This window comes from Natrix helvetica, assembly GCF_964273705.1.
Source record: "Natrix helvetica genome assembly, chromosome: 6".
Lineage (NCBI taxonomy): Eukaryota > Metazoa > Chordata > Lepidosauria > Squamata > Natricidae > Natrix > Natrix helvetica.
This window is the reverse complement of record NC_138553.1, coordinates 73,087,019-73,104,666: the sequence shown is the minus strand read 5'-3', so window position 1 is coordinate 73,104,666 and position 17,648 is coordinate 73,087,019. Positions and strand designations below refer to the sequence as shown.

At 39.5% G+C, this 17,648-nt stretch overlaps 1 protein-coding gene across 6 annotated transcripts in view; it reads left to right on the top strand.

The window, feature by feature from the left end:
- KIF21A (kinesin family member 21A) overlaps positions 1-17,648 on the top strand; it is a 98,486-nt gene that overhangs the window by 50,013 nt on the left and 30,825 nt on the right. For all 6 annotated transcript variants that reach the window (XM_081957716.1, XM_081957717.1, XM_081957720.1 and 3 more), the window contains exons 12-18: positions 9,215-9,302; positions 10,010-10,124; positions 11,063-11,251; positions 13,904-14,103; positions 15,638-15,745; positions 16,416-16,484; positions 16,575-16,774. In XM_081957716.1, coding sequence (XP_081813842.1) covers positions 9,215-9,302; positions 10,010-10,124; positions 11,063-11,251; positions 13,904-14,103; positions 15,638-15,745; positions 16,416-16,484; positions 16,575-16,774 — 969 coding nt within the window. The remainder of the gene's footprint in view (positions 1-9,214; positions 9,303-10,009; positions 10,125-11,062; positions 11,252-13,903; positions 14,104-15,637; positions 15,746-16,415; positions 16,485-16,574; positions 16,775-17,648) is intronic.

Sequence of the window (17,648 nt, the reverse complement as noted above, 5' to 3'; positions counted from 1 at the left end):
TCTGCTCCCATACAACTGCAGTGATAAAAGTGTGGGAAATCTTCCCAGGATGGACGTCAGAACGCAGATGTGTTGAAGTGCAATTCTCATTACTCCCAGCATGGCTATTATTATTTTGTAATGAATGAATTGCCTTTTCTTTTCTTTTTCAAACTAGTTATGGTTTTTTATCATCTTAAAAAATATATACATTGAACTCCATGACCTCATATGTCATTTTTTTTTTGTTTGCCTTCTTGTTGCTCTCGCTTTCACTGGTTTGTCCTTCATTGGCTTGGTCTTCCAATACTGTACCTGGTGCTTTTGAAGGCTGCAGAAACTTGAGGAAAGCAGTCAAGAAGAACGAAGGTTGGAGTGTTTCCCAGGTTTTTGATTGTCATTTGAAAACTAATGTTTGGATCACATATAACCATACCACATTTTTCGCTCCATAAGACACACTCCCCCCACCCCAATAAGACGCACTTCTTTTTGGGGGGCCGGTCCATTGATGAATAGCTGGGCCGCGGTGGCGATGGGGTCCTTTTACAGTGTTAAACCCCGCTTCTTCTGTCTTTGTGATTGCCTGCCTCTTCTGTCTCTTTTCCGCAGTGCAGGAGTCAATAGGCAGAGCTGGCACATGAGAGGACACCTATTTGGGGTCCTCATAGGCTCCATTCAGAAATTTTTTTTTCTTGTTTTCCTCCTCTAAACCTGTTTGCGTCTTATGATCAGGTGTATCTTATGGAGATGAAAAAAAGGTATATAGTTCTACATAGATCTAGCAAAGAAGTTTCATCATATGAAAATTTTTTGCTGGACTAATCCTTTTCCTTGTTATTAAATTACTACTTCCAACCCCACCCTACCCCCAAAATAAGTTTACATCTGGGATTAAAGTTAACCAGAGCAGTTAGGAGGCTGGGTGTAAACTAAAACCCATTTCAATAGGTAAAGCAGATTGCAAACATAATGCTATAACAGCAATGTGGCTGTCGTTAACAGATTTTTTTTTTGCTTGAGGGCTTACCACAAATGAATCCTGAAGTTAAAATTGAAAAAATGAAGTACTCTTTCATAAATATTTAAGTTCCCTAGCAAATAACCATTTTCAGTATGACCTAGATTAAGTTGGAATCATATGTTTTCATTTCCATGAGAACTTAACTTTCTATAGTCCCAAAGTTGCTTTTTCAAGAGGCAACTGAACTTCGTTTTTTCTTTGAAGACATTTCACTTCTCATCCAAGAAGCTTCTTCAGCTCTTGACTGAATGGAGGGAAATGGAAGGATTTATACTCCTTGCAGACAGCTGGTCATTTGCATTCCTTTTGCAAGTCATTAAGACTACCTGAATGGAAGAATTTATACTCCTTGCAGACAGCTGGTCATTTGCATTCTTTTAGCAAATCATTATGGCGGGCCTTAATGACATGTTAAAAGAATGCAAATGACCAGCTGTTTGCAAAGAGTATAAATCCTTCCATTCCCTTCCATCCAGTCAGAGCTGAAGAAGCTTCATGGATGAGAAGCGAAATGTCTTCAAAGAAAAATCAGAAAGTCCAGTTGCCTCTTGAAAAAGCACCTTTGGGACAACCATGACCTGGATGACTGAGAATCTCCGTAGACATTTAACTTTCTAGACTACAAGTAGAATTGTAGTTGAACTGTATTCACACAACAGGATGTGACTTCTTACTCATTGCAGTCCCCTGTTTTCTTATCAATCTACTCTTGAGGGCAAGAGACTCCTAAGAACATCATGGGATTTGGACTGTAGGGTGGAATCACCTTGAGATCACAAATCACAATAATTTTGCCCCCATCCATTGGTTTTGCTTATTTTCTGTTATTTCAGTAATAAACTGAGAACCCAGGAAGAAATCTTACAAAGAGCAGTGCTGTATCAACTTTCTTCTATTCTACCATTCTAAAAGTTCCTACTTTTTGAAGCAAGAAACTAGTAGCTAGTGGTAATGAATTTATGTGTGTTACCTAGGTATAAAAGCGTAAAAACTTGAAAGACCAAGGGAAGGGGAGAAAGCAAGAAACATGGATTGCCTATTTTCTTGGTTGAGAAGATTTTATCTTCTAAATTTCATATTTGCATAGAGGTCTGGATAGTATTTAGGATACGACCTGTGTTACATCCTAAATGGTGGTATACGATACGTAACAAATACTGTATTAATTAGGTTACAAAAATTACTGTGTTATTCATTACTGCTTTGTACAATAAAATCCAGATTAATATAGAGAAATAGGGAGGAAAGTTATCTGTCCAAGGATATTTAATCACTGGATGTAAAATGATGACTGGATTTTATACATCCATATTTTACTGGATGTAAAATGATAAATGGAATATATGCGGAAGTATGAAATATTGCATCTAAAATCTTCAAAAATTCAAATTCTAATTTGAAATCCTTTAAATTGAGTTCTTCAATTCTTGATATAAATTTTAAAAGCTAAAAACTGTTTTGTAGTCATTTTGATTTGGAGCCTATATGTAGTGGTACAAAGCATTTTTTTTAATAATGTACTTTTGAGTATAAACGATTACTTGGAACATATAATTCATAATTACAGATTTTAAAAATATCTTCAAAAAGTTTACAAACTGAGAAATACTTTGCTTAGCATTTTCTTTGATGTTCCTAACGATGTTGTTCTCGAAACGTTGATGCTATCAAAAACGATACTTTTTCAGAAAAAACTTGCTAATTTTAGCTTTCATTATATAAAGCAGGCAAGGATTATCTCAGAAAATTAAGATAGGTGGTGAGAAAAAGGAAATATGGCTAGATATATATTTACACCAGCACCATTCACTATAGCTCTCTTACCTTTTTATACTTGTAAACCATCTTTCCTCCAAACTATATCTATATACTACTTCATATATTGCCTATTCTTTAAATTTTTCACTTGTCGTATTTTTTAGACCTCATCAACTGCTGTCTTGGACTGTGGAATTATTTTTCAAAATTTGGTTTGACCTCTATACACCTTCTCAGTCTTCTCCTTTCTCTTGACCCGTTCAATGTTTTTTCACCTATTTTGCAATTGTGTCCTCATTTATTCTCTGTATCCAGTAGAAGAAAATTCTCTGTCTGATTAAACCACTTCACCATAGCTCTTTCATATGGCTCAAGCACATTCCTGTTGTAAATCTTCTTTTGACAAACGTTCCTTGCAACAGACCACATACTGCTCGCTGTTGTTCTAGAAATATCTGCATATCTTCAAATTTGTTTATCCCTTTCCCCAGATTAGTAAACATTCTACAAAGCTTTACAACTCATCCATTTGGTCTAGTTTTTCATTTATGTAAAGCATCATAATTCATTTTTTTTAATTTGTAAAGCAAAACCATCCTGGTTTGGGTATATGAATGCTCAGACCAAACTCATTTGTCATATTATCTTTCTTCTCTTGTCTGCAGTAATTCAGGTTTTCCACCAACAAGATAGCATCATATCCCCAACCAACACTGATTTAATAATAGAGGACTCATACTCTAAACTTCCTGCAATCATTCTAAGTTTTCTTTTACATATATTCTTTTCTCTCATATCCATTTTTCACAAGATTACTGTTGACACTATCAAATAATGGTTCGCCCATATTTAGTCTTTTGTAGCTATTGCCAGTTCTCTTAATCTTTCATCATAAGCAATTAAATCAAGTCATGCACTTTTTTTTCAATTTTTCAATTTTATTAACAAACATGTAAAATGCACACACACAAAACTTAGACGTACAACACATTTACACAATGCAATACAAACAGGCGCTTCCTGTTCTTTCTAATAGCAATTATCAATCCATACCGCTCACCTTATATTATTTCCCCTTCTATTGTATTTCATTTGGATTTCACCATTCTTAACTCTCTTATTTTAAGTCATGCACTTTCTTTCAGGAGCTGTGGTGGCACAGTGGTTAGAAGGCAGTAGTAAGACCACACTTGAAATACTGCATCCAGTTCTGGTCACCACAATATAAAAGATGTTGAGGCTCTGGAAAGAGTGCAGAGAAGAGCAACAAAAAGGATTAGGGGGCTGGAAGCTAAAACATAATAAAAAACAGTTGCTGGAATTCGGTTTGTTTAGTCCAGGGGTGTCCAAACTTGGGAACTTTAAGACTTGTGGACTTCAACTCCCAGAATTCCCTAGCCAGCCATGCTGGTTGGGGAATTCTGGGAGTTGAAGTCCACAAGTCTTAAAGTTCCCAAGTTTGGACACCCCTGGGTTAGTCCAAGAGTGTCAAACCCACTTGTATCTCAGGCTATATTGTGACTTTTTTGCCTTTGTGGAGCTGGGTTTGGCGTGGCCTGCACATACTGCATCTGGCCCATGGGCCGCCGGTTTGACAGGCCTGGTCTAGTCTAATGAAGAACTAGTAAGACATGATTGTACTGTTCCAATATTTGAGAAGCTCCTACAAAGTCAAGTGGGTCAGCCTATTTTTCAAAGCATCAAAAAACAAGAAACAATAGTTGGAAACAACCTAGAACTAAGGAGAAATTTCCTAACGGTGAGAGCAATCAACCAATGGACTAGCTTGCATTCAGACATTGTGGGTACTCCATTACTGGAGGCTTTCAAAAAGAGAGTGACAACCATTTGTCTGAAATGGTCTGGGGGGAGGGGTCCTGCTTGAGCAGGGGGTTCAACCAGAAGACCTCCAAGGTCTCTTCCAACTCTATTGTTCTATGTTCTGTCTCCGAAGCAAGTTGTGAGAGGAGTCACATGTGGGTATTAACATGGCCCATTTGCCCGGAGACTGAGGTAAATTTGAGGCCACTCCCTCTGCTTCCTCCTCGTGATTCCCCAGATTAACCTCAGTCTTCGGCCCAGAAGGAGTAACTTTTTGACTCTCCAATTGGTTTTAGAGGTTTTTTGTTCCTTATATCTTTGTCTTTGGTCTTTTCCATTTGTGATTCTTCCCACCTCTCTTCTTCCATCTCTGTGCTGTTTAAATTTTGTTTACTTCACACAAGCCGGACTTGTTGTGCACAGGGGAGCCCCCGAGCCACTGGGTGGTTAAAGGGGAGGCTCCAGGTCACGTGCCTGAGGGTGCTGTACCGCGCAACCCCTAAACCCATCGGCAGGGGGTGCGGAGGTACTGAAGAAGCGGCTTGGTTGGAGCTGGCTCGGCATCGGGCCGCGTGGTCGGCAGCCGCCATTTTGGATGGCGGCCATCTTGGGATGCACGTGGAGGGGCGCGGAGATCGGTGCGCTTGTTTCCAGCGCCGCAAGTGTCCAGAAGCACCGCCAGGAAGGACAAGGTTCTCTTCGGGCCTGTGCTCCACCGGTAATGCGGGGAGGGGCCTTTGATCGGTGGTGGGCCGGCTTATTCGGGCCGTGGATCAGCGGCGTGGCAGCAGATTGCGCTGGTCCGAAGGAGCTCTGGATCGCACGCAGGAGCCGGGCTGGTTGAAATAGAGAGGAGGTGGGAAGGCAGCGGGTGTAAGTAGAAGTGATGGCGGAGGCTGCGAGGAATGGGGAGGCAGCTGCCCGGGGATCACCAGGCGAGGAGACCTCCCGTGGGGCAACCCCTATATCAAGGGGAAAGCCTACATCTAAGAAGGCCACCTCTAAATCTGCTAGGAAGAGAGCTCCTAGTAAGGAGCCCCACATTACCAGAGCGGCTGGCAGGAGGCTTAGGGAGGAGGTCAGCCCTTCCTCATCCAGGTCACGTTCTCCTCTTTGGCCTTTACCCCTGCCAGAAGTCCAACTGGGTTCTCTAGATTCCCCATGTAGCTTGGAGAGGGAGGTTATCCCACTATCCCTGCCTCTGTCTCCAGCCCAGTCTTCAGGACACCGGGGAGACCCCTTTGGCCGCAGGGCAACAGTTTCTTCCAGGCCACATTTGGCTCCTCAATCTGCTGAGCCATCCAACCTCTCACCTGTTTATCCAGAGCTTTCTGAGGGTTTTCAGAATGTGATTGCCCGTGCCATTGCTAAGGGCATCTCATCGGACCTGCAGCATCAAGTTCAAGCCTCTAGACGAAAATCTTCTCGGGGGACCCCACAAGTCTTCCAGACCAACCCCAATCTTCTGCAGCTAGAGAGCGCAGATCGGATTCCTCTTCCACAGCTAGTGAGGAGTCTGCAATGTATGTTTTTGTATCCCCTTCTTACAGGTAAGGAGAGTCCATGGCAACATTTAAAGGGTTGCTGTGGAAATTATTCTAAACATCTGCTGAATAAAGTTGCTTGGAATTCTGCTTGTATAGATCCTGTGGAGTTGCCTGGAGGATTGGTTTGCTTGGTTATCTGGAAAGAAATTGAACTTATTGATCCAGATGATCAAAGGTCTTGGAATCTGAGTATGCAGCTCCTATGTTTTAGATTCTTGTCCTTTATGATTTGTTAAAGCCTCCTAGGAGGGGACACATGTTTGGTCCATGCAGTAGTTAAAGCATCTTGTGGCAGATGGTGGTATGTGTTGTGGCCCTTCTGTTGTGGCCCTTCAGCAGCGCTGGTGGCAGACTCAGACAGTGAGGAGGTTGGGGAGGAGCATGGACCAGTCTTGGAGTCTGAGGAAGGCTCTGACGAGTGCTCTGCATCAGAGGCAGAGATGGGGCCAAGGCCGTCCGACATTTATCAGCTGGCTTCGGAGTTGGAGATCAATGAGGCAGAAGAACAGTTGGAGTCTGTTCCCAATGTGCGCATGCACAGAGCTGCCAGGAGAAGGGAACCGTTAAGGAACAAGGGCCGACTTGGGAGTAAAGGCACAGGTGGACTGTGAATGGCCCCTCCCATAGGGAATAAAGAGGAGCGAAAGGGAGTGGAGTTTGCAGGAGACAATTTGTTCATTTAATTAATGTGAAGATTTGTTCGTGACTCTCAGAGACTCCTTGCCAAGTATTTTCTTGTACAGCATTGCGTTTGGAAGATATTGGCCTGGCAGCTCTCCAAGCCTGATAAGGTCTGTGGTTGTATATTCACCCTTGAAAAACTGTTTGCCGGAACTTTGCTGGATGTGAATGAGAGGAATTCACATTAGCTTAACAAAAAGGGGTTTTGTCGGGACAAGGAGTCTGCTTCATGATTTTGTGAAGCCTAAGTCAGAACACCTACTTCGAATAGTATGTTCATCAATGTGTTCTTGAAGAAGCCATCACTGAACACAATGGATAATGGATAATTGGATAATTTTCATCTGGTCCCTAAGATTTTCTTTGGGAAACAACTTTTTGTTTGTTGGAAAGGTGATTGGCCTACAACAGGGTTGTCAGACTCGCGGACCAGAGGCGTCATGTGCTGGCCACACCAACCCCTGGTTTAGCGAAGGGGGAGAAAGTCGCAATACGTCACATGATGACAACGTGACACTGTGAGTTTGACACTCCTGGCCTATAGCTTGAGAAATGGATTATCCGGCCTTTTTCAGCTGAGCCTTACTGGTAGTACTTAAACAGCTTGTGGTTCTTGATCATATTTAACGGAGTTTGGGGGTAGTGCCTCTATCCTGATCTTCCTTAATGCCTTAGCAGTTTTTAATGTCATTGATCATGTATCTTGATGGACCATGCTACTTAGTTTTGTTATATCTTGTCCAATATCACAAGTCCTGCTAAAGACTAGATTTATCCCAATTCACAATTGGAATTTCCAATATAGAGAATATTTTGCGAGCCAACTTACCGTTGTGCATGCTAACTTCATTTTAATAATGTGTTTCAACGTCAGATTGATTGAATCGCAAATCAGACTTTCCATCTGAAATCCAACTTGATTTGATGACAAGACGTATTTGGGACATTCTGCTCTTCAGGAAAGATTAGCTGAGAAAACTTGGTGTTCAGTAGTAATTTAACTTTAAAATTGAATTGGCTGTTGTCAAGCAATAGTACACATTTGTTATAATTTTCCTTATTCTGTTGATTTAATTTTAGTTACTTTTTCAATGTATCCATTTTTCTGAGAGAATTTAACAAAGTTGATGGCCAGAAAAATAGAGAGAGTAGGGAAGGATAAAAATTATCCATCCCAAAATTTTTAATCCAGATGAATTATGTTCATTTGAAGTGGTTGATAAAAAACAAAACATATCAGAATAACTGCTGGAGGTATTAGTTGAAATAGGACAAAGGTTGGAATAAAAGAAACAGTCATACTTTTGCATTAATAAGCTATTTTGCAAGGAACAAAGGATAAGCATTTCATATCCAGCTGCATACTATATTAGGCAGCTGAAAATGTGCACAATTGATTTGATCTATCTGTCCAGTTTTGAGACTGATTTTTAGAAAAGATTTCGCACAGCACAAAATTTTTACTGAATTATCAAATCTAGTCGGAGGCAAATGATTTCATATGAAAAGTCTTATTTGAATGTAGATTCAACAAAATGTATTTTGAAACAAATTGATAAAGCAAACTTATTCACAGCCATATCAACTATATAATAAATTTAAATACACGGGCAATCTTTTATTATAGTCATTCAAATTTCAAGGAGCACTACATCACTTTCAAAGATGGGAAATCGTAACAGGTAATGTATTTCAGGCAGCTTATCTAAAATATAGTTGTGGGTTTTTTTAAAATCCAGATCCATTATTGAGGGATATTAAGGGTGCAGTTCTAAATTCCATTTCTAGAAGTTGAACTCCATTTAACATAGAGGGATTTATTAAGGTTATTTCATGCATTACAGTAACTGCAATCCCTGCATTCTTTTACTTTTTTTATTTTCACTTTGCAATTACTTTCTTTCAAATGTAGGTGTGGTCTTGGAGGCAGTTTCAGATTTTTGTGCATTTTTTCTTCTGCTTTTTAAACTATTAACTTTATGATTGTACATGATTATTATATGTACATAAATATATGGGTTTCTTCTGGGTTTTTTCCCCTTGTGGTTCTAGCTTTACATCCAGCTTACCTTATACTGCTCTGGCATGCAGACTCACTCTGCAGACTTTTGTAATGGACCTTTATCTATATTTCTATAAAGGTTTGGCTATGCAGTCCCATCTCTCGTTTCTGGGTTACTGTGCTAACTTTCTTTCTGAACCCTCCCACCCAGAATGCTGTGTTGTGCATGTAATGCAGGGTTGAGTCTGGTGTTGAATGTTTATGATTTTTGATCTTGCAAAATGGTGCAATGTTTAAATTGTTATTCTTTAGCAAAGTTGTTTGACTTAAAGGGTGGGGAGGAAACATATGCCTCCAATTGTTATATTCCCCCTCCCCTTTGATTTTTTTCCCCCCTCACAGTTCTATTAAAGAAGAAAACACAGATAATGAGCAGGAGAAAAAAGATGAAAAGGGCATTTCTGAAAGAGAAAACAATGACCTAGAAGCGGTAAGTATTGTGGTAATACATCTTGTCGTGTATTAATAATGAGGCTTGTTTTCTCTAGGAGCCTGTATTAAAGCAGAGAAAGAAAATACAATTTCCGTCTTGTAATCATGATTTTAACAGAAGCGAGTAAGAGAAAGGACATACATGTAAATAAAGGACCGTGAGACATATTATTTAGCTTAATATTGAGAGGCTGTGCATATAATTTGTTCTGGGATCAAATTAAAATTATACTTAAAATGAGGAAACAGTGTGTTGGGAGTATACTCCTAGTGTTGGGCAGGCAATATCTATCTATCTACCATGACAAATGGTCACTGTTACTTTAAATGAGTGGATGTACCTAACAGATGTAATTAGCTTTGCTATAAGAGGAAGTCAGGAGAGCTCATTCTCTCTCTGATTCTCTCTCTGCTTGTCCTATGATTGATGACTTGATGACTGGAACGTGAACTGCAACTGTAAGCAATTGTTTGTTCTTTGAATTGTATTTGGACTAATATCAACTATCACTGCTTGTGAAGCAAATTTAGTAGTAAAGCTACTTGTTTTTACTAGCAGTGTCTGTGACTCTATTCGTGTGTTTCTACTAGCAACGTTTTTCTCTCCGGCTGCACATTCCGCTGCACTACTCTCTGCCTCCCAACGGAGATACCACTTAACACAGGGAAGGAGTTCCTGTTTCTGATTCTTTTTGATTCTTACAGGAAGATGGGCACGAGCATAGCGATAATGAGGATGACGAAGAAGAAGATGACGAAGATGAAGATTTGGAGGTGGTTGAAAGTTCAGATGAATCAGATTCTGATTCTGATGAAAAAGGTAAGCCAGACAGAGAGATACTTAATGTCTTGTTATCTCCTTTGACCTAAGTAGGTATTTTAAAATTAAGACGAGCAACATTAAGAGATTACACTTAATATGTATTTCATGAATTCATGATTAGATGATACATTGTGACCAGTAAATCCCTATGGTTATAAAGATTTCAATGAGACATTAGAAGCTTTTTAAATATCATGTTTCCCTGAAAATAAGACCTCCCTGGATAATAAGCCCAATCGGGTTTTTAGCGCATGCGTTAAAATAAGCCCTCCCCAAAAATATTGCAACACAGCAGCAGCCATAACGTGATCACACTCGCTGCCTCCTGCACCTCAAAAATAATAAGACTTCCCTGAAAATAAGTCAAAGCGCTTATTTCGGGGGGTCAAAAGAAAATAAAACCCTGTGTTATTTTCGGGGAAACACGGTAGGTTTTCTGCTTTTAAGTTAACCATCAGTTTACTCTTGGATTTCAGATTTATAATATGAATATAAAAAAAATTAATGTATTTTGAAAAGAACGAACATTCAACTTTAAAACCATAGGCTTATTTTTAGGCAGTAGGTCATTCATAGGTTGTGCCCCCCAGATGAAGATTTCTTAGTTGTGAGCATGAACTTTAATTGCAACTTTATTATTAAAAATGTATACTAAAAATAAATTTTGCTAATGAATAAGTAACAAGGACTATTACGAGAAATCAAGCTTTAATGCAAGAGCCATCAGTTCTTCTATTAAATGACTATAATATGGATAGTCTTATCAAGGAAAAAGAAGGTAATGTAAATATATTGGAAATATTTAATGTAGATACACCAACAGTTTGGGGCACCAAACAAATCTGAATTTCAGACCAAGGTTCTATTAAATAGCTAGCTTTTGAGTACCACAATGCCTTACATCTTTTTATTGCTTTTAATTTCCTTCATTATAGAGAATTATCAGGCAGATTTAGCAAATATTACATGTGAAATTGCCATAAAACAGAAGCTCATTGACGAACTAGAGAATAGCCAACGAAGGCTTCAAACTTTGAAAAGGCAGTATGAAGAAAAGCTTATGATGTTGCAGCATAAAATTCGAGATACACAGCTTGAAAGAGATCAGGTGCTTCAGAATCTGGGTAAGACAATTTCCACTCACCAAATAACTGGATTAGGAGAGTATTAATTTTTAAAAGTTTATTGTTGGTGAAAGCAGCAACATAAGAGGTCTACATAAAAATATTCAATGTGGTTGTCATATTTGTGGAGACCAACTCATGAAACAGACATTCTGAAAACTACTGGAACTGATTTTGTTGTTAATAACAGAGTCTTGAAAGCCTTATGTAAATGATCTCTCTCCCCCACTCTTATCTATCTATCTATCTATCTATCTATCTATCTATCTATCTATCATCTATCTATCTATCTATCTATCTATCATCTATCTATCTATCCAGCCATCCAGCCATTCCATTATCTATCTCTCATCTCTCTATCTCCTTCCCTCCCTCCATAACGTATGTATCTATCTATCCATCTATCTATCTATCTATCTATCTATCTATCTATCTATCTATCTATCTATCTATCTATCTATCTATCTATCTAAATGGCTCTGTGTGTGTGTGTGTGTGTGTCCCCGTGTGTGTATGTTCCAGCATAACTCCGGAATGAAAGAACTGAATTATATTTATAGTGTCAAGTCACAGTACCTTTGACAGTGACAGTGTGCATTTTGGATTCAAGTTCGGTTCAGATACAGCCTGTTGTGCCTTAAAATGGCTTCTACTGTACAGTACAGTGGAGTTGCCATGGTAACGCCTTCACAGTACACCACAAGGGAGCTCCCTCTAATACAGGATTGGGATAAATACATACCCGGGCAATGCCAGGTTATCAGCTGGTACCAAATAGAATTGAGGTGGTGAAATCTTGGGCTTCTTTCTCACTCTTTCCTGCTTTCCCATGCTTGGTGCTTATGCAGTAGATCATTCAGGGCCATTTCTGCACTTCTCTACAGGAGTGGGATAAGTATTCATGATGAGCTGCAATCATTGGGGGGGGGGGATTACCACCTCCTTTTGCACATCTGAGCAACAAGAGACATTCTACATTAGGGAGGAAAACCTGTAGCAAAAGCTGGAAGTTTGCTTATTCCTTCAACAATTGATATGGCCACTCATCTTGCTATTGTAGGTGGGTAACATTAAATAAAATTTAAAAAAAACCCACAACCTAAATAATTAGGAATAATTACAGTCATAATCAATATATAATACGCCAGAGATCCAGTAACCATTTTGTCTGTAACAGACAAATAACAAGCAACATTTGGGTTTTCATCCCCTACTGATCCATCATTGATGGTGGTGCAGTGGTTAGAGTGTAGTACTGCAGGCTATTTCTACTGTCTGTTGGCTGCCTGCAGTTTGGTAGTTCAGATCCCACCAGGCTCAAGGTTGACTCAGCCTTCCATCCTTCCAAGGTGGGTAAAGGTGGGACTCAAGTTGTTGGGGGCAACAGGCTGATTTTGTAAACCACTTAGTGACGGCTGCAAAGCACTGTAAAGCGTTATATACTCTAAGTGCTATTGCTATTGCTATCATTGCCTCCCCAAGTTTTCATGGGCAGATAGAAATTTGGAATATTTTTAAAAGGCAGCCAGTACTGAAAGCCAACTCCTTCCTCCTAACTTGCATGATTTTTCCTAACCAGTTGTTTTGCACAATCATTGTTGCTATGCATCTCAAATATTTTACCAAGATTTTGCAGAAAGTCATTCTTTTTTTAGCGGCAACACCAACTCTTAAATTTACCTTTGTGACAAAACTGCTCCATGTTTGTGGCACAGGTGGCATGTGATATTCCTTTAAATTTGTTAAATGTGCATTATTTATTATTCTGTCCTGGATCAAGACTTGCTTTTTAGAGTTGGTGAGTAATAATGTGCTTTCCCTTACGTTGCATTGGGCTCAAATTACTTGGCCAGCTAAATAATTATTAATAATGTAAAGATTCTTCTCATGAGCTCCAGCTGAAAGCCTTGTTGCAATGATCAATGTAATACTGGGGACAGTTGAGAAAAAAATTATCATGCTGTTCTCCTACTATGTCTATAGCAGCCAACTGGTGTATCAAAATGGAGGCCTGTGATACAAGAGGTATAAAGGTCTCTTGCTTTTCCTCCCCCCCACTTGTTAAAAAGAAATCGAGTAAAGTACCATATTTTGGGGGGGTATAAAACGCACCTTTTCCCCCCTAAAAGTGCTTGGAAATGTTGGTGCGTCTTATACACCGAATACAGCCATTTGTGGCCTCTTGAAGCCCCACCCACACCTCCCATTTTTGCAAAAAATGGGTGAAAAACAGACCCTTTTTTGCAAAAATGGAGACGTTTTTGCCTTCCCCCACCCTCCAGCAGCACTCTTCAGGCTGGGGGAAGGGCTGGGGGAAGGGCTGGGGGAAGGGCTGGGGGAAGGCAAAAATGTCCTCGGTTTTGCAAAAAGTTTTGTTTTCTGCTTGTTTTTTGAAAAAACAGGGGCGGTTTTGCCTTCCCCCAGCCCTGCTGGGGGCTGGGGAGGACAAAAACTTTTTTTCTTACTTACCTCTTCGAAATCTTAGTGCGTCTTATACACCAGTGTGTCTTATAGTCCGAAAAATATGGTAAGTAGGAGCATAATTTTCTAGCAAAAATTGAAAAGTGGCCCAACTTAGCATTGTGGCTTAATTTAAGCCTAGAATGTGTGTGATCATAATTCATGTGCTGAGAAATCTATTAACATTGTTAGGTTCAGTGGAGACCTGCTCAGAAGAAAAAGCAAAAAAGATTAAAAGTGAATATGAAAAGAAGCTTCAGTCCATGAATAAAGAACTGCAGAGGCTCCAGGCAGCCCAGAAGGAGCATGCACGATTACTTAAAAATCAGTCACAGTATGAAAAGCAACTGAAAAAATTGCAACAGGATGTGACAGAAATGAAGAAAACAAAGGTATTCCACCTCACCTCACAAACTCTAATAGTGTGTGCATGAATGATCAGCTGGGTTACTCTTTTTCATTTTGCTGCTTGAAACTATTTGAATGATTTGATCAAGGCTGCAATTGTACCCATTGCTCATAAATGAAAAGGTGTTAGGTAAGCTCCCCGTTCAGAGAAGCGTTGTGAGAGTTGTGTTGGAGAACACACAAACCAGCATACAGAGACGCTGCAGTTTAAATAGGCTTTTACTTTCGTGGAAATAGAGGTATCAGAGTCCATCAAACAATCCACGGATAAGACAGTCAGTCATCAACGTCTTTCAGTTAAGGGATAATCCAAATAACATAGTTCATAATCATACAAACAGTCCGGCACACAAAGTTTGCTAGGAGTTGCAAAACTTACAATAGCTCATAGCCAGCTTCAAACACTCAGATCAGATCAGCATCTAACAGTGATTCTGGCTCCATCTTATGGCCGATTGAGGAAACAGCAGCCAATCACATTTACAGCATGATTTAAAGAAACAAGTACAGCATTGTTATATGATTTATCTATTGCCAACCCAACCGTTAGATTATATGCCTAACAAAAGGGTCACTTAATAATGTTTGTAACCTGCTTTTCCTTTCATACGTTATGGGGGTTTTCACAACTGTCCCCTTCTTGAAGTCGGTAAGAGATTCTCAGTCATCCCGGTCATGGTTGTCCCAAAGGTGCTTTTTTCGGGAGGCAACTGGACTTTCTTTTTTTTCTTTTGAAGATGTTTCACTTCTCGTCCAAGAAGCTTCTTCGGCTCTGACAGGATAGTGGGGAATGGAAGGATTTATATTCCTTGCAGACAACTTGGTCATTTGCATCCTTTTAGAGCAGTGTTTCTCAACCTTGGCAACTTGAAGATGTCCGGACTTCAACTCCCAGAATTCCCCAGCCAGCGAATGCTGTTTTAGAGGGTCGTTCAAGCACTTTGAAGTTTATCTGTGTCCTCAGGGTCACCTGACTGGTGCTTCTGGTTCCTGTAGTCTGCAATTTTTTTCTCTGGAAATCCCATTTCCACTCCCACACCATTCAAAGGGTGTTCATCCCAAATTGTACAGCTATGCTTCAGCTATTACTGAAGAAACTTCTTGGATGAGAAGCGAAATATCTTCAAAAGAAAAAAACAAGAAAGTCCAGTTGCCTCCTGAAAAAGCACCTTTTGGAGTCCCCTTCTTGTATATTTCTTCTTGAATGCAAATTTTACGGTGCTGATGCTATAGAGATCTTTGCTCCATTCCCTGTGTAAATCACACAGTGATTCACCTACTTCAGTAAGTTACAATATGATAAGCAGTGACCGAACTGATTTCTGCTCAGTAATTTTTTGTCCTGCCTATTGTAATCATCAGAAACTGCCAGGAGGTTATTATTATAAGTTGTCTAGCACCATGAATAAGAGGTAGTTGTTATTTACAGCAAAAAGACTTAATGCAAAGGATTTTCACTGTGTTTTGTGACGAGAAAAATTATATATTTTAAAGATGCTTAAATAACGTGGTTTACAGGTTCGTTTGATGAAACAAATGAAAGAAGAACAAGAGAAAGCGAGGATGAATGAATCTAGAAGAAACAAAGAGATTGCACAGCTTAAAAAAGAACAGAGGAAACGAGAGGTGACTAATCAATTGGCAAAATATATCTATTGCATTCTCGTGAGATAAAAGTAAATATATTTAAAGTTTCAATTGAAATGGAGCAAGCCGTATTATTAGGATTTAGTGTCACAGCTGTGGGGAATTTGGTTTACATCTTGAGAATAAGGAAGAAACTGGTTTGATTCTCTAAGTAGGAGTTTTGTAGAATTGGGCAAAGAATGAGCCATGGTTTGGTTTACCAAGATTTTTTCTTGGGATTCTTATTTTTAAAAATTGTAAGTGATCTGGAATTGAAAGTGAGGGGGATCAAACCACGTTTAGTACAGGTGGCACTGAATATAAATGTAAGGTAGACAGATGGTCCCACCTATTTTTATTTTCTTTAAATATAATTTTCTTGAAAATTGTAAACACAAGAATTTTAAGACTAATACCAACTAAAACGAAGTGAAAAAGAAAAGAGAAAAAAGGGGGAAATGAAAACAGCTGAGAGGTAACAAAGTTTTTGGATCATTTCCTCCTAATGATGCCATAGTGCTTCTCTGACCTCAAAAGACAGGAAAGGTGAGTTGTGAACTTTGGTTCCTCAGAAATTGCCCATCATATCCCATATTGAAATATTTTCTATTGTGATTATAACAGTGAAAGAATTGCATTTTTGGTTTATTATGATTGTTCTTCTTTACAGCATCAGCTAAAACTTCTGGAAACCCAAAAGAGGAATCAGGAAGTTATTCTACGCCGCAGAACTGAAGAGGTACCAGATTCTTTCAGTTCTGCCATTTATATATGTAAATTATGATATATTATCTAGCTTTTAAGTCATTAAAATGGCTGTCTATTTTAGGTTACAGCTCTTCGTAGACAAGCCAAACCTTTATCTGATAAAGTGTCTGGGAGAGTGAGTCGGAAGCTGAGTCTACCTGAGCACTCAAATCAAGAAGCTTCGTCCTCAGTAGACAGTGATGGATCAAAAGTGGTCCCCCCACAGAAGATGAGAATACCAGTAGCAAGAGTCCAGGCATTGCCAACAACCAATGGAACCAAGTAATGCTATGCAAATGCTATTTTGTGTATATTAAAATGAGTAAATACTCTGGTACTTTTGCCTGAACAGCACAATTTAATAAGAACATTCTTACTCTATGATGGATTGGACAATGCTTTAGAGACTAGAACAGGGGTGTCAAACTCACGTCACGGCATTGTCTTGTGACGTATCAGGACTTTTTCCCCCTTCGCTAAACCGGGCGTGGGCATGGCCAGCACGTGACACACCTGGCCCGCAGCCTGGGAGTTTGACAGCCCTGGACTATAAGATTACTCAGACCTCTTTCTCAAGATAAATCCTCCGGATTTTTCTCTCTCCAATGCTAGGCCTCAGAAGCTTATTGATCCCAACAACAGAAATTGATATTGAGAAAACGTGAAGTGGATTTTTTGAAGGACAATCTGGAACGACCTGAGGATCCAAAGGACTCTCATTCCTCACCTTTCTCAGATACTCAAACCATGGGGATAAATTAGAACAGGGTAGATCTGTTACATTATTCCATTTTTTTCCCTAGCGTAGGCAGTTCTCAAGGGTTTTATAGTGGAGGAGGCAGGAAGCTGCAAACAGAAATGGTTGTTTCTCCAGCTTCATATTGTCTTCATTGTGGCCATCAGTTCTTCCAGATAACAGACAAGAGTTCTGTTTCTATTGGGAGAAGCATAAGGTTGGACCTTTGATCTTCTGCATGGAAAGCAGGTGTCCTTTATATTGTAAGAGCTTTCCATCTGCTAGAAAACATCCTCTGCAAACTTTTTATTTTCTGCCCTAGCTAGTTGATGCTTGTAAATAGCGGATGAATTAATAATAGAAGAGCAAGTGAAAACTAGCAGTGATTGTTTGAGGAGACTTTTTATTCCAAGCTTAGCC